General features: G+C 46.0%; 1 protein-coding gene across 1 annotated transcript in view; it reads left to right on the forward strand.

The window, feature by feature from the left end:
- The first annotated feature begins 208 nt into the window (after nt 1-208).
- The window catches only part of LOC123757635 (alpha-ketoglutarate-dependent dioxygenase alkB homolog 4), a 53,357-nt gene continuing 28,781 nt past the window's right edge, over nt 209-24,784 (forward strand). Inside the window, exons 1-2 of the mRNA XM_045741477.2 lie at nt 209-462; nt 16,566-16,666. Coding sequence (XP_045597433.1) covers nt 352-462; nt 16,566-16,666 — 212 coding nt within the window. The 5' untranslated portion in view covers nt 209-351. The remainder of the gene's footprint in view (nt 463-16,565; nt 16,667-24,784) is intronic.

The following is a 24,784-nucleotide window of genomic DNA, read 5'->3' on the forward strand; positions in this document are numbered from 1 at the left end:
ATAGAATGCACTAGGCATGCAGTGATGTGGTGAAGGCAGACTTCATTCACAGTCTCAAATGTAGATTTGATAGCCCCCAATAGGTTCAAGAATCTGTACACTAGTTGACTGACAGTTGAGAGGCGGCATCAAAGAGCCAAAGCTCAACCTCTGCAAACCCAACTAGGCGAATTCAGATAAAACTTCAAATATAATAGTCATCCCAAAGGATCAAAGACAGAAAATGTGAAGCCTGGTAAGTGTCACAAGCGATCTCATGAACTATCATCATTTGGGACTATGCAAAACACGACTTGATGTGCATGAGGCGTTCAGCAATTCATTAAGACAGTAGAAGGAGATCAAATAATTATGTTCCATCCTCGTCCTTGTGGATGTAAGGGTCAACGCAGCTGCCTTGTGTGCGAGAAGGACTACGGAGCCGAGACTAACCACTCCAGCTGGGTTACTGAGAAGGACAAGGTAGGTAGCAGGGCTACACTCTCCTTGTAATTTAACACATTATTGTTGCACTTTTAACAGACGTGTTAAGGTAGGCAAGGTTATATTTGGTTAGTTTTCCCCATGATAATAGTGTGTTAGGTTAGTATTTTAATTGTGCATTAGGCTAGTATAGTATAGTATAACCTCAATATAGACCTCACTTTACTACGAACCTGTTATACCCATCTTCCTGCCCCCCCTTATTTCACCTTGGCTTTATGTAACTCCTAAAACATCAACACAACAGGAAGACACCATTCCAAAGTCTGCACCAAACTCAGCCATAGCCTCAGTCTATGATGAAAAATTGCTACCCAAATACCACAAATTTACACAGACGGATCTCGCATCCTCCTGAACTATGCATCCTCTGTCACTAGTGCTGTATGGATCCTACAATACCATCTCAAGTGGGGGTGGTATTGTGGGTTTCAATGAGATCCGTCCTGTCACGCTTGGTTTGCAGTGTTGTTAGCCCTGTGGCCTTCAACCATTCCAGATATGTGAGTTGACTTAGCTCTGGAATTATTTTTGTTGACCAGTGTTGCACTTTCTCCAGAGCAGCTATGTTCTTCTGAAGATGAGGTGTCTGTGCAAATGTATCTCACCATCTTGAGTCTTGGTTATCTTGAGATGATTTCGGGGCTTTTTAGTGTCCCCACTGCCCGGTCCTCGACCAGGCCTCCACCCCCAGGAAGCAGCCCGTGACAGCTGACTAACACCCAGGTACCTATTTTACTGCTAGGTAACAGGGGCATAGGGTGAAAGAAACTCTGCCCATTGTTTCTCGCCGGCGCCCGGGAGCGAACCCGGGACCACAGGATCACAAGTCCAGCGTGCTGTCCGCTCGGCCGACCGGCTCCTTCCATCAACCTTTGTCCCCTCGGTAACCGACCGGTTACCATGCATCAGAGATTTATACAATTGAATCACTACCTTCTTTTCCATAAAGTCAAAGGTACACTTGATTATTATAAGTATTTAGTTAGGTTTTTTGACTGCTGCCCCTACCTTCTGTGCAACTTTTACTGAGTGGTGAATTTTGACTCCAAGATCCTTTTCTTCATCAATCTGCGTAATGTAATGGCATTGGTTTGGTATATGTGGCATGGGTTGTATGCCCCACATGCAAGGTCTTGCATTTGTCGATATTAAAAAGCATTTGCCAGTCTTCTGACCATTTGTAGAGTTCATGTAGACCTCTTTGTAAGGCTTCAATATGATTATCGGCCACTGGAACATTATTAAACACAGTACAGAATTACAAACTCAATAAGATTTCAACTTAGATTCAACAGAGCAGAAATTGTTAAAAACATTGGGCATAATCTTACTGAAGCGAACATACAAGTCATAAATACTCATACTTCGCCTAAGTAAAACAGAAACAAGGAACACTTATTGGGCCAGCCAGAGGCTTAGAGTCCATGCAGGAATATCCCTGCATAAAAAAAAAATAATAATAATTTCCCACTTTACAATAAATCTTTGTGTTACATTATCTGCAAATTTAAAGATGTGGTTTTTAATATTCTCATATAAACTTGCTCACTATCCAGTGCGAGTTTATCCTCTGTATCTGTATCCACTGGATCTGTATTTTGTGCTACCCAATCCCCCAATATATGTACCTAAGCCATTGTAATCTGTAAGCCAATGTAACTTTACCATTGTAATCACTGATATCATCTTATATCATGGTTGTTATATTGAACACATATTGTGTGCTACCCAATTCCTGAATTTATATACCCAAGCTTTACAACTTTACCATTAAACATTGCTGTTATCTTACCTTATATGTGCTATCAGTGTGCTTTAACACTTTGGCGTACCCCGCGCACCACCCTTCAACTGTGCGATATGGGACCCAGGGTGTCACGGGAGCGCGCGTAAATTCTGAAAAGTGTATACTCTCTTCAACTTGTCACCTTAATTCTCGTCCTACGAGATTAAATTTGGTATCATTGTGTTCGCAATAGAATTCTCTACAGCACTAAATGCATATAAACTCCAAAAGCCTGGGTAATTACCCGCAGTAAACAGAGAAAGTGCGAATGAGTTACCCAGGAGTGCGCAAACGCGATAAAATGTTTTCACTATTTTCACTCTGGTTACCTCAATTTTTGTCCTAGGTCTTTCATTTTGGTCTCAATGGGTTCGCAATAGAATTCTCTAGAGGAACATTAGCATATAAAATAAAAAAACTGGTCACGCTCCAACCGCCGACGAGTTGAAGACGGGCCATGCGTTAGCCACGAGTGAGCGCTCAGACGCCTTCCAGCTACACTCCTAATTCCCTTCCTTTTCAAGCCTTTCTTTCACAATTTTCTTCCTGGAAGGGCCTTGTTCATGATCACTATCCATCATGGAGTAAGGGTAGATAGTTTCTAAAGCCGCAGTAAGAAATATAGCCACGGAAAATAGACGAAATGTTCACACGTTTGAGATGTGAGGGGCGGCGACATTGGTCACAACAGTGGAGCGAAAAGAATGGGCCGACATCGTGTGCCAAGCCACCTGAGGGCCACGAGGCTCAACAAAGAAAATGGGAAGACATCGGCGCACATTTTAAAACCAGTCCCCCAAAAATCGGATATAAACCTGATTTTTGGCGATTATTTAAAGTGGATGATGCAATGCTGCGTCATCGCCGGTATTACCGCCAGTAAACGGATGACGCAATGCTGCGTCATGCCCGGGCGAAAGTGTTAATGTGCCTACTAATCTTTGTCATATCAGTCAAGCTATCAATGCTATCATTCAAAGCTTTCAATGTTCTTTAATGTGCTTTACTGTGCCAACTTTGTCAAATTTTCTTACAATATACAGTACCTGTTAACATTTTATATATTTTGCTAGAAATTACTTGCTTAATATTATCTGTTAGATTAAGGATCTGCCCTAAACGCTGTGCATACTAGTGGCTTTTCTAGAATGTAAACACTTCATGCTATGTACTCTCATAAACCCAATGTAACTTCTTGTGTGTAATTATTACCTAAGTGTAATTACCTAAGTGTAGTTACAGGATGAGAGCTACGCTCGTGGTGTCCCGTCTTCCCAACACTCTTTGTCATATAACGCTTTGAAACTACTGACGGTCTTGGCCTCCACCACCTTCTCCCCTAACTTGTTCCAACCGTCTACCACTCTGTTTACGAAAGTGAATTTTCTTATATTTCTTCGGCATTTGTGTTTAGCTAGTTTAAATCTATGACCTCTTGTTCTTAAAGTTCCAGGTCTCAGGAAATCTTCCCTATCGATTTTATCAATTCCTGTTACTATTTTGTATGTAGTGATCATATCACCTCTTTTTATTCTGTCTTCTAGTTTTGGTATATTTAATGCCTCTAACCTCTCCTCGTAGCTCTTGCCCTTCAGTTCTGGGAGCCACTTGGTAGCATGTCTTTGCACCTTTTCCAGTTTGTTGATGTGCTTCTTAACACTTTCGCGCTCTCGGCGCTCAAAAAAAAACAATACCCCAGATGCTTTCAGCACTTCGCGCGCCTACGCGGTAAGACCGAAAAGTGTACACTCTTTTGACTGTCCTGACAATAATTGAAGGCGCACGTATTTAAATTTGGTATCACTGTGTTCGCAATGAAATTGTCTATAAGAGCATACCTATAAAATGCCGCCCAAGCATAAGGAATATCAACACCAAATAGAAAACTATGCAGATCACTCGCCGAGAGCGCCAAACAGCAACAAAATGTTTCCACTCTCTTAATGGTTGCGAAGCCTACAGTTGTCCTAGATTGCTAATTTTGGTATCATTGGAATTGCAATAAAATTCTCTACACGAACATATGCATATGAATGTTTAATATAGGTAATTGCCTACCCGCAAGAGTGTGTGAAGTGGAGAGTAGTTAGCCGTGAGCGCACTGGCGAAAACACGGGGGAAATCATGCTTGGAAAGTTTATACGTTTCCTGACCCTACTTTTCTATGTACGTATTTCTTTTTTATACCAATGTGTTCGAAATAAAATTTTCTATAAGATGAACTGTATAACATTTGTATAAAGCATGTGTAAGAGAAGCGCCAAATATAGAACCACGTCGCTCAGTATGCGTTCGCGGCAGAAACGAACGCATTGTTTTCGTTCGTTTGATGTTTGTCATGTTTATACTTGTTGAAACATTTTATAATTTGTATGACAGTGATCGCAGTAAAATTCCCTACACAGACATATACATAACACATACAAATATTTCCCACGTGTTGGATATATCAACGGCTAAAGGGAACCCACTGCCACACGCTCGCCACACCCCCAAACATACTTTGTGTGTTTTTTTTTTTACTCATAGAAGTTTATGTGATATAATATTCATTTTGGTACCAAAACATTCGCAAATAAATTCTCTACAAAACAAAAGTATCCCCATCCATTTCGGTTAAAAAATGGAATTTATAGAAATATTTTTTCGATGGACGAGAAAACTAGGCAGTTATGCGGAATCGTAAGAGAAAACGGCGACGAGTTATCTCTAATATAAAGCGCGAAAGTGTTAAGATATGGGCACCACACAACCGCTGCATATTCTAGCTTTGGCCTAACAAAAGTCGTGAACAATTTCTTTAGTATATCGCCATCCATGTATTTAAAAGCAATTCTGAAGTTAGAAAGTGTGGCATAGGCTCCTCGCACAATATTCTTTATGTGGTCCTCAGGTGATAGTTTTCTATCTAGAACCACCCCTAGATCTCTTTCTTTATCAGAATTCTTTAAAGATATCTCACATAATATATAGGTTGTGTGGGGTCTATGTTCTCCTATTCCACATTCCATAACATGGCATTTATTAACATTAAATTCCATTTGCCAAGTAGTGCTCCATATACTTATTTTGTCCAGGTCATCTTGAAGGGCATGACAATCATCTAAGTTTCTTATCCTTCCTATTATCTTAGCATCATCAGCAAACATGTTCATATAATTCTGTATACCAACTGGTAGATCATTTATGTAGACAATAAACATCACTAGTGCAAGAACTGAACCCTGTGGTACTCCACTTGTGACATTTCTCCAGTCCGATACATTGCCTCTGATCACTGCCCTCATTTTTCTATCAGTCAGAAAATTTTTCATCCATGTTAGAAGCTTACCTGTCACCCCTCCAATATTTTCCAGTTTCCAGAACAACCTCATATGTGGAACTCTGTCAAAAGCCTTTTTTAGGTCCAGATAGATGCAGTCAACCCAACCATCTCTTTCCTGTAATATCTCTGTTGCTCGATCATAGAAACTGAGTAAATTCGATACACAGGATCTTCCAGATCGAAAACCATACTGTCTGTCTGATATTATATCATTTCTCTCTAGGTGTTCTACCCATTTAGTTTTGATTAGTTTTTCCAATACTTTCACTATTACACTTGTCAATGATACAGGTCTATAATTGAGGGGGTCTTCCCTGCTGCCACTTTTGTAGATTGGAACTATGTTAGCCTGTTTCCACCCGTCTGCTACGATTCCTGTACACAGGGATGCCTGAAAGATCAGGTGAAGTGGAATGCTGAGCTCAGATGCACATTCTCTCAGAACCCATGGTGAAACGCCATCTGGGCTGCTGCTTTGTTCTTACCGAGCTCCTTGAGCATTTTTTCCACTTCGTCTCTAGACACCTCTATGTGTTCTATGTTGTTCTCTGGAATTCTTATTGTATCTGGTTCCCTAAAGATTTCATTTTGTACAAACACACTTTGGAACTTTTCGTTTAATGTTTCACACATTTCCTTTTCATCTTCCGTGAATCTATTTCCCATTTTCAACCTCTGAATATTATCCTTTACCTGCAATTTGTTGTTTATGAATTTATAGAATAGACCTGGTTCTGTTTTACATTTGTCCACAATCCCTTTTTCAAAATTTCTTTCTGCCTCTCTCCTCACTGCCGTGTAGTTGTTTCTCGCATCTTTGTATCGCTGGTATGTTTGGGGGTTCGGCCTCTTCCTGTATTGATTCCATTTTTGTGTCTTTCGGTCTCTAACCCTCTCGCAATTTCTATTGAACCAATCCTGTTTCCTAGTTCTGCATCTCTGTTTTGGTATAAATTTTTTTGTGCCTTTATCATATATTTCACAAAACTTGCCATACATCTCATTCACTCCCTTGCCTAGCATCAAGTCTGTCCAATTATACTCACTAAAAAAATTTCTAAGGTCACCATAATGTCCTCTCCTGAAGTCTGGTTTTTCAACTGCTTCAACCTCCTTATTTTCTTCCAGCTTATAACGCATTGCATACTTTATTCCCAAAAAGACATGGTCACTTTTACCCAAGGGAGGAAGGTACTGAATGTCAAATATCTCTTCCTCCTTCCTGGTAAATATCAAATCTAGCATGGAGGGAACGTCCCCTTCCCTCATCCTCGTAGCTTGTTTAACATGTTGATACAAGAATGTTTCCAGGATGAGGTCTACAAATTTACAGGTCCAAAAATCTTCTGTTTTAGCTTCATATGCTTCCCAGTCTATGGATTTCAAGTTGAAGTCACCGACTATCAACAGTCGTGATCTATCGTTATCCGCTCTCGCTATAATCTCTCTCATTATTGTTATAAGACCTTCACGTTTACTATCTAGCTCCTCCTTTGACCATGTGCTGCTTGGCGGTGGACTATATGCATTTATCATCATTAGTTTATCATCCTCATGGCAGATCTCTAGTGCTATTATGTCAACTTCTTGTGGATTGGCAGTCATTATTTCCTTCACCTTTAGGTGTTCTTTTACCAGCACAGCAACGCCACCGCCTTTCCTAATTTTTCTGTCCCGTCTCCAAATTGAGTAGCCCCTTGGGAATATGACCTCATTTAAAATTACATCTTCAAGTTTTGTCTCCGTGAGTGCAACAATGTCTGGTGTCTGCAGCTGTATTACATCACTTAACTCCAGTATCTTCGATCTCACTCCATCTATGTTGGTGTATGCAATCTTCAGGAACTTGTTCCCCCTCTCCTTATTCTTCACTCCCCCTCTCTCTATTGATTTTGTTGGTTTGCCTTTATGTACCACTTTACTGGTTTGCCTACCCCTATCACTTTGTAGAAAAAAGAATTTATTTCTTCTTCATTCCTGCTCTCATTTAAATGTTTTGCCTCGGCGAGGTTCAGTTTCAGCTTCTCTCTATCTTCTTTTGAAAGATCTCGTCTTAACGACCACCCTTTCCCATCCTCATCCCTTTGCAATTTTCTAGCATTCCTTAGTACTTCTTCCATCTGTTTGGCACCGTTTAGGGTGATCCTCAAAGGTCGATCTTTCCCTTTTACGTACCTGCCTATTCTCCTGTAGTCGCACACATTCTCTCTGTTTGTAAGACCTTCCACGAGGCCAACAATTTTATCTACTACTTTAGCTTCTTCTACAGCTCTTTCTGACCTAGATGTTATCGCCTTTTCTTTGCAGCCAAAAATGATCAGGGACTTACTCCGATCAACTGTGTTTTGCACCAACTTCGGGTTAGATGCCAATTCTTTCCTCACTTCTAGCCTAATGTTTGTTTTATCTTGGTTGCTGCAGTGTTTGACTTCCTTTACTGCTTCTTCTATTTTTTCCTTCTCCTTGGCCACTTGTGCATAAGTGAGTTGCATATCTTTCTTGCACTGTTCTATTCCCTGTGTAACTTCCTCCATCTGTGCTGACAAAAGCTGTTTCTCCTGTTGAATTTCCTTGCCTAACCTATTGTAGTCATTTATGTTTAAATTTACTTAACTTCTTCCAAAGCTATTTTTAAGAGTTTATTTTCTTCTTCCATGGCTTTGCAATTTGTTTCCAATTGATTCTTATCCTTGCGCAAGTCTTTCACTAAACCCTCAAGACATAAAACTTTGCTATTCAAATGGTCATTACTTTCTTTCAATTTACTAATTATTTCTACATGAGAGTTCACTATAGTATCTAAATTTACCAACTTGTTATGTAGACTACTAATATCAATGCTTTCTTCATTGAATCCCTCAAAATCAAGCTCTGTTTTGTTTTTCCCCTTGCCAGTGGCCATCTTGAATGTTCTTCTCTGCACTGTAAACACTAGGGCAACTTTTTCTCATCTGATTTTTCACTTCCCTTAGCACTTTCCTGTTATCTCACCTATTTTTCAAGAGCACTATACCTTTATGTTCTCTGGGACACCACTCACTACCATCAACTTGTACTACAATACTTAGGATTGTTGAAATATGCTGGAGCTCCTCTGCTGCAAGTGTTGACCCTAGGGGTGTCACCTTTTTTTCAATCCGGTCTTTCAATCCAATTTCAATCTGTGCGATCCGGATTATGCTTTTGTGATGGACTCGCGTTCCTCTGTGTATGGATCTACATGTCCGTACTGGGTTTGTTATGAAATTCCGGATTCGTCCTGGTTAATGGACTGCCCGCTCTTCTCCTTGGAGGCTTGGCACACGTTCTGTCGGTCCCATGGCGCTTGAGTGGAGGGAGGCTCAGACGGCGTTGCAGGTTTTCCTGGGGGGCGAATTGGAGCATCTCAATGCATGTTTGTTCACCCCTGCCCTTCCTTGGGATGTTGGTGTGATGCAGCTTCATGTGCAGGTTCCTTCCCTTTCAGCTGCCTTGGTCGCAGAGGATTTACATGCGTACAAGTGGTCTGCTGGCTTTGGCCCTGCGTTTCTTCTCCCTCCTCGAGCTGTCCTTGGATTGGCTTGAGTTGGATGTGGAGGAGTTTGGGGCCACCTCTGGGTCTGGTGCATTGCCCTCAGCGGTGCAGTGTGTTGTCTGCATTGTTGAAGCTGTTCACAGTTTTTTTGCTTCTCAACTTGCGTGTTCGGCAGGCAGTGCTTGCTTCTTCCTTGGAATCCACTTGGGCCCCTGGCTCTTAGGTTGTCTTCGCCTTTTTGTCCGTTGCTGTTTGCAGAGTCTGCAGTTGTGCAGTATTTGCAGTCAATCAGCACATTGATCATCATTATTGCAAGTATTACACAGCACACCAGGCAAAAAATAAACTCCAAAATAGCACCTGCTTATCAGTTTACAACCCAAATGTTAGATCACTTGGTAAACACTTTGACGATATAAATGCACTACTCACAGCACTAGGTACTAACTTATCATTCATTATTTTAACAGAAACTTGGCAAAGTAAAGACTATACCCAACTCTACAACTTAGCTGGTTATAAAATCATTCACAACTGTAGGCCTAATAAAAAAGGTGGCAGCACAGCTATATACTGTATTACCGAGATACCTTCATCTGCAATTGTGTCATTAGTGATAGAGACGACCATTGTGAATTTACCTTTTCCCAGTTCTCAAGTAAATACCTTAAATGCTCCTTGACTGTTGGTGCCTATCTATAGATTTCCTAATACTAACATAGCTTCATTCTCAGATAACCTAAGGAATCTTATCATAAACAACAATCTCAACAAAAATCACATCATTCTGGGAGGAGACTTCAATATTGACCTGGGTCAACAAAATTGTTCTCAAGTTGACTATTTCTTTAACAGCATGAACTCCTGTATGCTAATCCCCACAATCACCAAGCCCACCTGAGTCACTCAAACATCTGTCACTACCCTGGATCACTTATGGACTAACATAATAGCTTCCCTTGTGTCTGGTATAATCTATGACAGAACAACTGACCACTATCCTACCTTTATCATAGCAAACATGGACTTAACACCAGAAAGCAAGACACTTACATTTAGGTTACACAGTGAATCAGCTATAGGCAACCTTACAAATGCACTTCACAATATTAACTGAGAATCTGAATTCAATAATACCCAGGATATAAATTCATTAGTTAACCTCTTCCTCTCCAAAACTCTAAGCCTCTACAACACTCATTGTTCCCTCCTTACCAAGCAAGTAACTGACAAAGAATAAACAATCCGTGGCTCACAAGTGGTATATTCAAATCAATCAATCAAGAAACTTGAATATGAAAAGAAACTTAGGATTGGCCTAGTTTCAAAGGAAGTAGTTAAAAGGTACTCATCAATGCTTACCAGTATCATAAGAAAGGCAAAACTTTCATACTATGAGAATAGATTCAATGAACCAAAAGGCAACATGAAAAGCACATGGAAAACCATATCTAGTATCCTAGGAACGAAACAACACCCACATAATCAAATAAAACTCTGTAAGGCTGGCTATACACCATCAACTGATTTAGAAATGGCAAATGAATTTAATAGCTTCTTTTTATCGGTTGGTGCTAATCTTGCCAGAAAAATGCCACAGACTCAGACACATATCAACACATATCTCTCAGGCAGCTATCCAGACACTCTTCTCCTTTCACCAGTCAGCCCGACAGATGTTGTGTCCATCATACACTCACTAAAAACCAAGGCAGGGAACATCAGTGAAATTCCATCCATTGTATACAAGAGCGCCTCCCATGCCCTTGCGCCACCCATAGCTCTACTGTTCAACAAATCCATAGAGTGCCATACCTTCCCTGATATCCTTAAAAAAGCAAGGGTAATGCCAGTTTATAAAGGAGGCAATCCGGCGAACATAAACAATTATAGACCAATATCAAACCTGCCTATTCTATCAAAAATATTTGAAAAAATTATCTCAAACAGCTCTATTGCTACCTCGTATTCCGATATTTTCAGCCTCTGTCAGTTTGGCTTCGGTCCCAAAAGAGTACCAATGATACAATGATTAGTCTCCTTGATGTAATCTACTCAGCACTTGACAAAAATGAGTTTCCAATTGGTCTCTTCATTGACCTGAGAAAGGCCTTTGATACTGGTAATGACAACTACCTCTTAAACTCCAGCATTATGGAATCCGAGGCCTTACCCTGGACCATATCTGATCCTATCTTAGTGACACCAATGTGTAGCCATCAATGAAATAACCTATCCCACTCTACCATTAACCGTTGGAGTGCCACAGGGCAGCATCTTGGGACCTCTCCTGTTTCTTATATATGTCAATGATCTGCCTAATGTCTTTAATATTCTTAAACCTATACTGTATTGTTTACTGATGATACTACCCTCATCTATTCAAACCCCAACCCATATACACTAAATAATGTTGTGAATAATAAATTAAAAAAATCCACTTATGGGTGTCAATTAATAAACCAACACTAAACCTAGAAAAGACCTACTACATCTTATTTGGAAGCAAATCATCGAATGCAATTCAGCTACAGATAGACAATAGTAACATCAGTAATAAAAATGATGGAAAGTTTCTTGGCCTATTCCTAGACAAGAGACTCAACTTCAGTACCCACAGTCAACACATAACTAAGAAAGTCTCTAAAACAGTTGGTATACTCTCCAAAATGAGATATTATGTTCCTAACTCTGCTCTCCTCTCACTATATTATGTACTAATCTATCCCTATCTTAATTATGGTATCTGTGCATGGGGGTCAACCACTGCAAACCACCTCAAGCCCTTCATCACCCAGCAAAGATCTGCTATCAGAATACAGTACAGTACATTAATAACAAACTCTGCATTTAGACAACACTCAGCCCCTTGTTTAAATCCCTAAACATGCTAAACATTAACTCACTCCACACATTCTCTTGTGTCAACTACATTTACAAAACCCTGTTCTTAATGCAAACCATGCCCTGAAACTCTCCCTGGACAGATGTAATAGGACCCATTATCACCACACCAGAAATAAATATCTCTGATATCCCCAGAGTCAAACTTAATCTGTGTAAACACTATGCAAATAAAGAGACCTAGTTTATGGAACTCACTCCCTAATGAATTGAAAAGCTGTCAAACTTTTGCCTCATTCAAAAACCAAACCAAAAAGTACCTAATTTCATCTTCATAGTTTCCTTCACTGTGCTTTAAATTTGCTCTGTATCTATTGTTACCCAAACTCCCAATCTTTATGTACTTAATCCAAACAACTTTACCATTGTGATGATTGCTGTCTTCTTTAATGTGCTAGCTGTATGTTGTGTTGTGTCCTGTTAATTTTTTTAAACCACCAATCAAGCTGCCAATGCAATCAATCTGAGCTACTGATGTGCTTTAATATACCTACAAATTTCTCTCGTTTTTTTTTTTCTTGCTTTGTACCTATTATCATTTTTGTAAATTTTGCTAATATTTACCTACTTAAAATTTTATGTTTGATTAAGGACCTGCCCGAAATGCTGCACGTACTAGTGGCTTTACAAGAATGTAATCACTATGCTATGTATCCTCACAATCCCAATGTACCTTCTTGTATATATATAAATAAATAAATAAATAAACAAACTTGCAGGCAGCTTCGGCTAGTTGCCGTCCTATGTCGGGCTTATTAGACTTCCGGGGGGCTCGTGGGGGGGGGGGGGGGGTGCCTTCCCAGAAGGGTTGTGCCAGGGCCCGGGGTTCTTTCCATCGTGGTAGGCCAGTGGTGACAGATTCGGGGCAGGTGCAGCCTTCAGTTCCATCTCTTTCTGGTCAGCACGAGGGTCGCCCTGTGTGCCGCTTAGGTTGTTGTAAGGTTTGTCAGCCCTTTCACGGTTTGTCCCCTTGACAGGGCGATGGGGGGGGGGGGGGAAGCTCGCTTTTTTTGCTCGTGCCTGATCCCATAATTTGTGGGCATTTTGTATCGTTTCGTGCGGCCTGTGGTGGAGTTAGGTGGCTCCTCCTCCTCCAAGGGGTTCAGGGCTGGCGGGGCAGGTCTCTTCTCTTGCGCTCTGTCGAGTCATCTCGGAGTGGGTTGACTTGGGTGTGGTCTAAACGACCTCGTCTCAGGTGGGTTTCCTGCCTGTTTCTGGTCCCGAAACAGGATTGCACGGACCTCCAGTTCATTTTGGACTTGTCCCATCTGAACCCAGTGGGTTTCTTGCCCCTCCTTTCGGATGACTACTCTGTCACTGGTCCGTTTTCTGCTGGAGCTGGATGCTTGGATGGTGTTCCTGGACCTCAAGGATGCGTATTGGCATGTCCCAATTCTTCCGAGGTTCAGGGACTGGCTCAGTTTTGTTGTGAGGCATCAAGGTTACCACTTTTGTTCCCTTTCATTCTGCTTGAATCTGGTGTCTCGCGTTTTCACATGCCTTACTCGGGTCGTGGTGGCCCGCCTGCTTCTGTTAGGTGTATGAGTTCTGTGTTACCTCGACAACAGGCTGTTTTGTGCTCCCAGCCAGTCCATGTGTCTGCTCACCAGGAATTTGGTTCTTTCCCAGCTCTTCACATTCTTGGTGAACTGGCGGAAGTCCCATCTGGTTCTCTCTCAGGTTTGGTCTTGGCTGGGTCTTGTATGGGATGCTTGGACCACTTCCTTGTCTCTTCCTCCAGCGGCTCTGCTTCGCCTGCATTCCCATCTTCGTCTGTTCTTGAGGGGCTCCCGGGTTATGCGGCAGTTGCTCGATGGATTGTGCGGGAGCCTGAACTTTGCCATGATGGTCCACCCGCTGGGTTGGGTGTGGCTTCGTCAACTGTTCTGGTTCCTTTGGGGACATCCCTTCACCCTCTCTTGCGACCACTGGGTTCTGCCTCCAGGGGCTTTGCGTCATTTGCTGTGTCGCCGGTTTCCTCTTAGAGTTTTTTTGGGGTTCAGTGCCTTGGCGCCTACCCAGGCCCTCACTCAATGTGTTCATGGACAGGTGTCGCCTCTTGGCTGGGGCTTTGTGACCAGTGCTCACCAAGCCGGCCAGGGACAGTGGGGTTCGTCTTTCCCTTGGGCTCACAGCACTGTACAGGAGTTCACGGCTGTGTGGATGTCACTCTGGAGGATTCTGGTCACTTGCGGATCGACAATCCGGCTTCATTTGGACTGCTCCCCGGTGATTCATTGCCTGAACCGAGGGAGTTCATGCGGTCCTTGGCTCTTTGGGTCTGGTCGCTTCGGGTGACTCATCTGCTGAGTTCTCGGAGTTTGGCTCTCCTGGCAATTCACGTTCGGGTGGTGTTCAATATCCTGGTGGACGTTCTGTCCCGGTTCATTCCCCCATCCGTGGAATGGATGGTTGACGCCAGTTCTGCCAGATGTTCGGGCCTCCAGAAGTGGATCTCTTCGCGTCGACATGGTTGAGGCGTCTCCCGGAATACGTGCCACCCTTCCCCTGGCTGTGAGGCCATCGGGGTTAAGGCCTTTAGGCAGGTCTGGGTGAGGTGAAGTTACCTGTATCTCTTTTCCCCAATTCAGCTGTTGCTCCAGGTCCTGGCTCGCTCGGAGTCTTACCAGAGGAGTGTTGTGCTTCTGGCTCCTTGGTGGCTGGCCCAGTCTTGGTTTCAGGTGCTGCTTGTTCGGTGTCTGAAGCCAAGGGTCTTCCCTCGGCTGTACCTCTTTCAGCAGATCGGTCCAGCCCAGTATGAGGCAGGTTTGTTCTTCTCCTCGAGTCTTCGCATCTGGAGTTTTTGGCTTGAGTCTATCATCACTTGTATGTGGTGCAGGTGGCTTCGTTGTTGGTCTCCCACCTGCGTTTTTCGTCTCGGTGGCAGTATGATTTCTGGCAGTAATTCTGGGTTTTCCTATCGTTGCATAGGTGTACTTCGGTCTCTGATAGGGTTGTCTTGTCCTTCCTTTCGTGGTTGTTCCAGGACTGTCATCTTATGCCGAATACTGTCACCTCGTATTGTGCGGTGCTGGCGGAGCCGCTCCAGCTTGGGTCCGGTATTGATGTTACCTCTGCCCGGTTCTGCAAGCTGTCTCATGCGTTGTTTCATCCTTGGCCTGCTCATGTGCCTCCGGAGCTGTCCAGGTCTTTGGACTGGGTGCTCTCTTTTCTTCCTTCTCCTCAGTTTATAGTGGCCCCTTTGGTTTAGGATTGTTTTTCTAAGGCTCTTTTTTCCTGTTGGCACTGACTTCTGGGGGTTGGGTTGGGGAGCTTCATGCTCTCCTCCAGCGCAGTGGCTTCTGCTCCTTCGGTCCTGGTGGTAGGTTTGTTCATTTGGAGCCGTCTCCTTCTTTTTTGGTGAAGAATGAGACTGCTGCTTTCCGGAGGGGTCCTTGGGTAGTTGATGCTTGGTTGTCAAGCCGGGGATGTATCATGTGTTGTTTCCGGTTGCGGTTCTCCCCCGTTATTTGTGCATCACAGCTTCGGTGACCGGGATGCGCTTTGGGTTGACCTGGTTTCCCTCCTTCTCTGTTCCCGGGCTTGGATCTCCCAGGCTTGCCGCAGGGTTATTAAGTCTAGTCAACCTGCGGTCTATCCCCGTGCCCATGACGTTTTTAAGTGCTGCTTTGGCTGCCATCTTTGGCAACATATTTTGGGTTGACATTCAGGCACGGGGGTTTTGGAGGTCGAACAGGGTCCTGGCCGCACGCTACCGAGTCAGTGTTCCTAAACCTGGTAGGGCCTGCATTGCATAGAGACGGTGGTTGCAGCCAGTTGTCTCGACTATGCGTTGAGGAGTGAGGACTGACCGCCTCCCGAGTAAGTCCCTGTTTTTTTCCCTTGTCTTTGGGTAGTTAGCTCCAGGGAGCCGACGGGGCTTCCCCTAGAAACCAGCATTGAATGTAATGAAACACCATTTTCTGGGTGAGACCTGGAGGCTCCCTGGCATCCCTTCCTCTCTCCTTCTCTGTCGGCCATGTTTTCGTGTGTTTTTGACATCCAGCTTAAGAACTGCCGGTTGCATCGCCAGTGCAAGGATCTGGGGCTCCCCCTTTCCCCTCCCTGTGAAGGAGGGGGGGGGTGCGTAGAGAGCGGCACGGCAACGTGATGACGTCATGATCGTTTGCTAATTTTCGTTTGGGGAGTTCTGTCCACTCATTTAGCTTTCGGTAGTAATATTTTCACCAAAATAGAGGTTTGTTTTGGGATGCCTATCTTTCTGGTTGCCAGATCTGGTCGATAGCAGACATAGAATGCTCCCAATCACACAGAAGTTTCTATATTCCATTGCTCCTTGTGCCCCTCTGAGGGGGGCCAGGTTCTGGCTCATGGTCCTCGGTAGGCAAGAACTCCATGCACTTTGACTGATGCCAGAAAGCTAATACTGTAGTTACATATCAGCCTGGATAGTTCCAGGGAGCCTCCGGGTCTCACCCAGAAAATGGAGTTTCATTACATTCAACACTGGTTTTTTTATATATTAACTCCTTGTCATGTCATATTGTAAAGTCTGTTTTCAGTGGCATTTAATTTTCATCCTGGTTCAGGAGTGCTCCTATGTGTATTGTCCATTGTGTGAGCTTGCTTGGCCAGGATGGATGACAGACAGCTGGAAAGTTCATCCACTCCATCAAGGTGACTCTGTCAAGTAAGTTCTATATTTGATTACAAAAATTGGATTCATATTAATTGAAGGTTTGTTTGAAAATTATAGGAATGTTTATACTTATGATCATTAGACAAAAAATAATGAAATACCATAATGCAAATAATAATGTAATTCTGTTGAGAATTTACTTTATGAAATCTTTATTAATAGCAAGGCTAAAATTTATATTACAGTGGCACCTCGATGAATGAGTTTAATCCGTTCTAGCACAGAGCTCGTTATGTGGAAAACTCATCTTAAGAAACAAATTTCCCTATTTAAAATAAAGGAAGCAAATTTAATCCGTTCCACTCCCAAAAACATCCATACTTGTATGACATTTTATAATGTAAATATAATGCTGCACATGTACAGTGGTACCTCGGAACACGAGTGTCCCTGTATGCGAGTTTTTCGGAAAACGAGCAGGATTTCCTCGGAAAATGTGTCTCGGAAGGTGAGGGTTACCTCAGAACGCGAGTTTGTTGATACGCGTTCAGGCCGACCTAGCGCGTGGTGGTACGGCGATCGTCGCCCCTCCGCCCCTCAGTTTACCATTGTCTCGCGCCCAGCGACTATCCCACATCAATTCTTCACCCGGATTTTCAGTGTTTTGTTGGATTTTTGGTCATTTGACTATACAATTTGTTATTATATATCTCACCATGGGTCCCAAGAAAGCCAGTGGTAAGGATCAAGGCCAGAAAGCCCATGTGAGGATGACAATAGAGGAGAAACAAGAGATCATTCGGAAGCATGAGAATGGTACACGTGTTGTTGAACTTTGAAGCTGTAGTAGGCCGTTGCCTTAATCTTTTCAATGACAATGTGATGCCTTACTATAGAGACAGCTTGCGAAGAAGGGAAAAGCAAGCTTCCATGGACAGATTTGTGGTGAGAAAATCGAGCAGAGAGCCGCAACCAGGACCTAGTGGCACTCAGATAAAACGTGCCAGGGAGTGCACACCAGAAAGGTCCTCACTGCCTGATGTGATAATGGAAGGGGACTCCCCTTCCAGACAGTAACTCCTCTCCTCCTCCCCCCTCCTCACCATCTTCCATACGCCTACAGCTTTCAATAGCAAGGTAAGTAATAACTTGAACATAGTTTTGTAGGTTTATTTAGTTGAATTAGGTATAAAAATTTAGTTTGATGTGGGGTTTTTGGGGTAGTCAGGAACGGATTAATTCATTTCCCATTATTTCTTATGGGGAAATTAGCTTCGGAATACGAGTTTTCGGAATACGAGCCGTCTCCAGGAACGGATTAAACTCTTTAACCGAGGTACCCCTGTAATTATAAATGTATTGTTGTACTGTTTTCATGTTTACTTTACCTTATGAAGAGTCGTTGCTGGCTTGAGAGAGACGATGGGGAGGTGGGAAGGAGGAGAGAGGGGTTATGGTGTGGGAGGAGAATCCACCTCTGAGTCAGGCAAGCTCTCTCTTCTTAGGAATTTCACCCCACTGGGAACGGGTTGTGGTTCACTATCACTGGCTCTTCTTTTCTCTACTTTTGCAAAAAACGTATCTATTGACGATTGCTTTTGTCTTTGTTTTAGGATGTTCCTAAAACGAGACAGTAAATTGTCATTAAACATGTTTACACACCGGGTTGTCGCTGCTTTATCAGGGCAGCTTTTCCAAGAATGCGTTCACCTTTTCAAACATTCCCAACACTTCCCTGATCTCACTGGAAGAGGCAGCATCCTCCCTTACCTCCTCCTCCCCTTACTAATGGTGGAAATTGTTGATGAGGACCTACCTGCCATACTCCCTTGTGAGATCAATCACACAGACACCACACTCATGCTTTGTCATAATTTCCTTCTTCAAATCCACAGTAATTGTGTCTTCCTCTTGACAACACTATCTTTAGCAAGCAGCTTCTTTGGTGACATCGTGCGTTACAAATTGTAGTCACAAAACTACAAAAAAAAACCAAAGAAAAGTGCAAATAAATGCAGAAGGATGCTTGTCGTACGCGATACAATAACACTGGCGTTTTCACCTATGACAGCGGCCGGCTCTGTTCCCTCTGGGTACGTTGTCCACTTGTGTGTTTTTTTTTTATTTTTGTTTTTGCCTGGTAGGGGGGTCTTCCTTGTTTTTCCCCCCCCTCCTTATATTAGGTTCGTTTGTGTGGTGGCACCCCCTGCTTTGCCCTCGCGAGTGGACACGTCTTGTGGGTTGAGTTTTAGCAGTTTGCTTGGTAGTTTGGGGCGCCGGTTAGCAGTGCCCTGCCTGGGATAACCCTTAGCAGACCCAGTCTAGGGGCCCTGGGAAACCTCCCGGGGGCTCTCGAGTCCGATAGTGGAGACCCTTGCGTCCCCTCTCGCTTTGTGTGAGTTGAGGGTTGCTCTGTCCCTTTGTCTCAGGGTGACTCTCCTTGTTTTTGCCTCCGTCATGCTGCCTGTTGGGTCGGTGACACATTCGACCCTTGAGTCCTGCGAGCTTTGTTGCTTGTTCGTGACTCCATTCACCCAGTCTGCTGATGAATTCCCGTGGGTGCAGGCAGCTCGCTCGTTGCAGGGTAGCATGTTGCAACGCTCTCTGGTTTGTCGCTTCCCCGGACGCCCCGATGCTGCCCCGCTTGTGTAGGGACCCAGACTTGGGTGGTTTTGGTCGCTTCGGCCTTGGTTCCTTCCACGCCCCCCTTGGTTTCCCCCTCCTGCTTCCGGCCCCTACGCATCTGCAGGCTTCGGGGTCGGGGCAGGGTTAGAGGTTCTGAGACTTGGGCAGTTTCGGGGGTTGCCCCGTCCGGGGTAGCTGCGGAGGCATTCGAGTCTGTTCCTCCGGCCGATGCTCCGGGGTTTTGACCAGTGGGCCCCCTTCTCTTCCAGCTCTCTCGGCTGCCCCGGCTTTTTCTTGTGAGGCCGGGGCTTTGGAGGTCGACTCGGCCCTGGGGTTGGAGAGGAGCGGCCTTGGGGGCTTTGGGCTCCATTGTGCCCCGCTTGGATTTCCATCCTTCTGAGCGGGGCTTACTGTTACGAGGAGTGGGGTTTTCTTTCCCCCCTCTGCGTACGATTTGGGCTTGGGTTCTGCTCCTCCCCGGGTTTGGTTCCGTGTCCCTGTGGTTTCTTCGGTTCCGTCTTCAGGAGGTTTTCGGCTAACCACATCTCTTCGCCTGCGGTGCGGTTGGCCTTTGCGGCTTCCTCCTGCGTGTCCCGGAGTTTGCCTCCATACTGGTTCCTTCTGTTCTGGACAGGTTGGGCTCCTTGTAGCCGTTTGGGCTCCTTGTAGCCGTTTGGGCTCCTTGTAGCCGTTTGGGCTCCTTGTAGCCGTTTGGGCTCCTTGTAGCCGTTTGGGCTCCTTGTAGCCGTTTGGGTTCCTTGTCGCCGTTTGGGCTCCTTGTCGCCGTTTGGGCTCCTTTGTGGTCGTTTGGGCTCCTTTGTGGCCGTTTGGGCTCCTTTGTGGCCGTTTGGGCTCCTTTGTGGCCGTTTGGGCTCCTTTGTGGCCGTTTGGGCTCCTTTGTGGCCGTTTGGGCTCCTTTGTGGCTGTTTGGGCTCCTTGTAGCTGGTTGGGCTACTTCTCGCCTTGTTGGGCTACTTCTCGCCTTGTTGGGCTACTTCTCGCCTTGTTGGGCTACTTCTTGCCTTGTTGGGCTACTTCTTGCCTTGTTGGGCTACTTCTCGCCTGGTTGGGCTACTTCGCGCCTGGTTGGGCTACTTTGCGCCTGGTTGGGCTACTTCCTTTCGCGTCCTGCGCATGCGCCGTGGGAGTTTGTTTTGATTCCGGGCGGTGTGCACACGTGTTCTGCTCCAATTCTCTCGGGGGGGCTTCGCCTCTCGCTCTTTTCTTAATCCCATCCATGCCCCGTTGCTTTGGGGGTGTTCTGGGGTGCCGCTGTGTGGAATTCATGAGGTTTTTCCCTGCGTTCTATGGTGGGGAGCCTCCTTCGCTGCTCCACTCCTCTCCAGCATGGGCGCACTAGCCCCCTCCGGCGGATACGGACTCGAACGCTTGCGCCATGGCCCTTCAGGGCCTACGTTCTGCAGGTGAGTTGGTGCGGTTTTGGCGTCTCCTTCATCCTGACGCTGTTTTTGTTTTTGGGAGTAGAAATGGGTGTACATACGTACTTGAGAACGTGGACCGTATCACCCGAGGTGCCTACTGTAGGGGTATTAGCCCATACTGGGCAGCTCTTGTTCTCTCCACCTGATTCCTTCCTCGGTTCCCGGGTGTCTGCAGGTGGCCTCTTGTCCCTTCTGAGGCAGTTCCTGCCTGTACTCCTCCTGCCCCTCTCCTATGCTTGTCTAACCTTGCTTGAGTTCGGGGCCCCGCCTCCACCTTGTTCCGCAGTGCAACGGTGGGGGTGCCTGTTTGGTAGTAAGTTTTCCTGTGTCGGAGGTTTTGTGGTTGTATCGTGCGTTGTTACACCTCCGGCCTGCTTATGCACTGCCTGTGTCGTCCTGGTCTTTGGACAGGGTGCTCTCCTGTTTTTCTTCTTGTTGGTTGTGGCTCCTTGAGGTCAGGTTTGCTTTCCCTCGGTTTTTTTTTGTGTTAGCATTCGCCTCTGGGGGCCGTGTGGCAGAGCTTCTTGCTCTTCTCAGGCGCAGTGGTTTTTGGCTCCTATGGTCGTGATCATAGGTTTTCTTCGTCTGCAGCCGTTGTCCCTTTTTTCTGGCGAATGCTATACCTTGGGTTGTTGTCTCGACTTCGTGTTGTGGAGTGCTTCTCCGACCGCCTCCCAGGGTATGTCCCCTTGTTTTTTAGGTAGTCTTTGGTGAGGTAGCTCTGGGGAGCCGTAGGGGCTCCCCCCAGAAAACCAGCGTTAAATGTAATGAAACGCCACTTTCTGGGTGAGTCCCGGAGGCTCCCCGGCACCCTCCCGCTCTCCGGTCGGCGGGGTTTTTTCACGGTTTTGAGATCCAGCCTCAGAACTAGGGCGGGGATCACCGGCGCGGGGGTCTGGGGCTCCCCCTTCCCCCTCCCGGGAAGAGGGGAGCTGCGCAGACATGCGGCGCGGCTCGCGTGACGTCATGCTTGTTAGTTCGTTTTCCTGGGGGAGTTCTGTCCACTCGTTTGTCGATTTTTGTTGTTTAACCAGAATAGGGGTTTGTTTTGTGGCACTTACCTTTCTGGGTGCCTGTCCCGGTCGATGGCAGATATAGAATGCTCCAAATCACATGTGCATTTCTATGGGCCATTGCTCCCCGTGCCTCTCTGAGGGGGCCAGGTTCTGGCTCGTGGTCCCCGGTAGGCCTAGAACTCCACCCACATCGACTGATGCAAAATAGTTAGGGTATCCATATCAGCCATGGATAGCTCTGGGGAGCCTCCGGGACTCACCCAGAAAATGGCGTTTCATTACATTCAACGCTGGTTTTTTTTTCAATTGACACAAACGTTTAGAAAACTGATTCATTTTTTATTCAATTTACATGAAACTTACACAGTACATGTGGAGGGCATGTCTCTACATTGGAGAGTTTTCATTTTTCTCTTAAGTTCATTTATTGATTTTATAATAGCAATAAACATGCCATATTTGCAAAAAATATTTTGGGAACTTTGAACATTTGTATTAGGAAAACTAAAGATGTTTTGGAAATTCTGTATCTCAAGGTCCTTTATTATATGCTAATGTGTCAGAAAAGTGTCACAGAATAATTATATCTGAAACGTGTGTTCTGAAGTGTGGACTTGAAAATGTGTAAAAAACGTTGAAAAAAACAAAAAAATCTCCCTTTCTATTTACGCTGCAGTACTGAAACTTGGGACAATTTCAGCACTCTTCATATACAACTAGCCAAATAATATTGGTTGACATTGAACAACTTTGAATTGACCAAGGTGACGCCCCCTTAATTGAATTCTGGATATACATCACCATATATATATTTCTGGGGGGGAGCCCCGTCGGCTCCCTGGAGCTTTACCGGCTGATATGCTAATGTCAGACTTTGGCATCAGTCATGTGTATGGAGTTCTGTGGGCCTACCGGGGACCACGAGCCAGAACCTGGCCCCCTCAGAGAGGCAAGGGGAGCAATGGCCTATAGAAACCCCCGTGTGGTTGGAAGCATTCTATGTCTGCCATCGACCGGGTCAAGCATCCAGAAAGGTAAGCATTCCAAAACAAACCCCTATTCTGGTGAAAATTGCTACCTAAGCCGAACTAGTGGATAGAACTCTTCAACAGAAAACAAGGAAACTAGTATGATGTCATACGTCACCGTGCTGCTGTCTGCGCAGCTCCCCCCTCCCCGGGAGGGGGAAGGGGGAGCCCTAGACCTCCCACGCCAGCTATCCACCCATCAGTTCTTCGGCTGATGCTATAGGCAATGGTTATGTGCTCCGGCTCCAGTGGTTGTTTCAGCACTGTACCTAGAGTGTGGTGTCTGTTTTCTAGGTGGTGCGTGAGCCGGGTGTGATTCTTCAGTACTCGGGCTGCATGCGCCTAGGGTTCCCTTCCGTAGGTGCCCTGTAAGTACTGCCCTTGGGGCTTGGGGCCACCTTCCATAAGTTCCTTGGGTCCTGCCCCTGCTTGGCCGTTTACTGCTTGGTTTTCGGCCGCTCTTTGTGTGCTCGGGTGTTCTGTCTCCCTTGTTCGCCTTAGAGTAAGGGGCAGTGTTTGCACTGGTGGGGCGCGGGGTACTGTGCAGCTTGTCTTTACCAATCATAGTGGCCGGCTCTGTTCTGCTTGGGTACGCTGTCCTCTTGCGGGGTTTTCTTTTTCTTTTTGTTTATCTACCTGGTGAGGGGGTCTGCCTTCGTTCTTGCCCCTTGTGTCCCTTGTGTTCTGAGTATTTTCTGGTGGTACCCCCTGCTAGGTCCCCGTGAGTATACACGTCCCGGGGGTTCAGCTCTTAGAAAGTTGTTTGGTAGCTTTGGGTGCCGGTTAGCAGTACCCTGCCTGGGATTACCTGAGCGCGAGTCCTCTTAAAGTAAACGCTCGGGACCCTGGGAAACCCCTGGGGGCGCGCGGGTCCGATGGATGTGACCCCAGAGTCCCCCCTCGCTTCCAGCGAGTTTGAGGGTTGCTCTCACCTTTTGTCTCTGCGTGACTCTCTGTTTTGCCTCCGTCTGCTGCCTGTGGGGTCGGTGACACCTTCGACCCGGAGTCCTGCGAGTTTGGTTGCTCGTTGTGGCTCGGTTACCCAGTTGTGCTAACAAAGCGGGTGCAAGCAGCAGGGGCGTTGCACTTGAGCCTTGGTGGTGGCAACGTTCTCGTGGTTTCCTCCCCGGGAGCCCCGGGGCTGCCCCGTTGTAGTTCGTTTTGGGACTTGGGGGTGTTGGTTGCTTCGGTTCCATCCACGCCCCCTTGTCTTTCCCCTGGTTCACCCTTCCTGCCTGCATCCAGTTCCTTACCGTCTGTAGGTTCGGGGCGGGGTTTTTGGTGGTGTTGAGACTCAGGCAGTCTCGGGGAATTCCCCTTCCGGGGTAGTGACGGGGGCATTTGGGCCTGTTCCTCCAGCCGTGTTGTATGAGTCTGCCAGTGGGCTCCCTTCCTTGGTGTTATCACGGCTGCCCCGGTTTTCTGGTACGGCTGGGGCTTTGGGGGAACGGCTCGGCCCCGGGGCCTGTCGTGTAGGTTCCCGGGGCTGGGGAGGGGCTGACTTGGGGGGGCCTTGACCCCGTTAAACCCCGTGGGGTTTTTTATCCCCCTCTAGGCAAGGCTTGTGGTTACGCGGAGTGTGGTCTTTCCTCCCCACTCGCCGTACGTGCTGTTGGACGTCGGCCCCTCCCCGGGCTCGGTTCCTTGGCCTTTGAGTCGGTTGGTTCCGTCCTGTGGGTGGATGTTTCCTTCCCCCCTTTTTGGGACGGTGTTTTTGTCATGTTTCCCCGTTCGATGGGGTTCTGCGTGACTTCTGATCTCGGGTGCGCCTGCGCCTTCGTGTGCCTTCGGGACTAGTGTTGGCTTCTGTGTTCTCGAAGGTACGGGAAGGTTTTTCGCTACTTCCCGCATTATTGGAACGTCTGTCGGCTCCTCGTACTTGTCGCCCTGTTGGGCTCCTTGTCACCCGGTTGGGCTACTTGTCGCCCGGTTGGGCTACTTGTCGCCCGGTTGGGCTACTTGTCGCCCGGTTGGGTTCCTTTTTGGGCTCTTTGCTTCTTTGGCCGGTTTTATTGTTCCTGCTTCCTCTTTTGGCTCCTTTTCTCGTGCAGTAGTCCT

Source organism: Procambarus clarkii, chromosome 19, assembly GCF_040958095.1.
Source record: "Procambarus clarkii isolate CNS0578487 chromosome 19, FALCON_Pclarkii_2.0, whole genome shotgun sequence".
Lineage (NCBI taxonomy): Eukaryota > Metazoa > Arthropoda > Malacostraca > Decapoda > Cambaridae > Procambarus > Procambarus clarkii.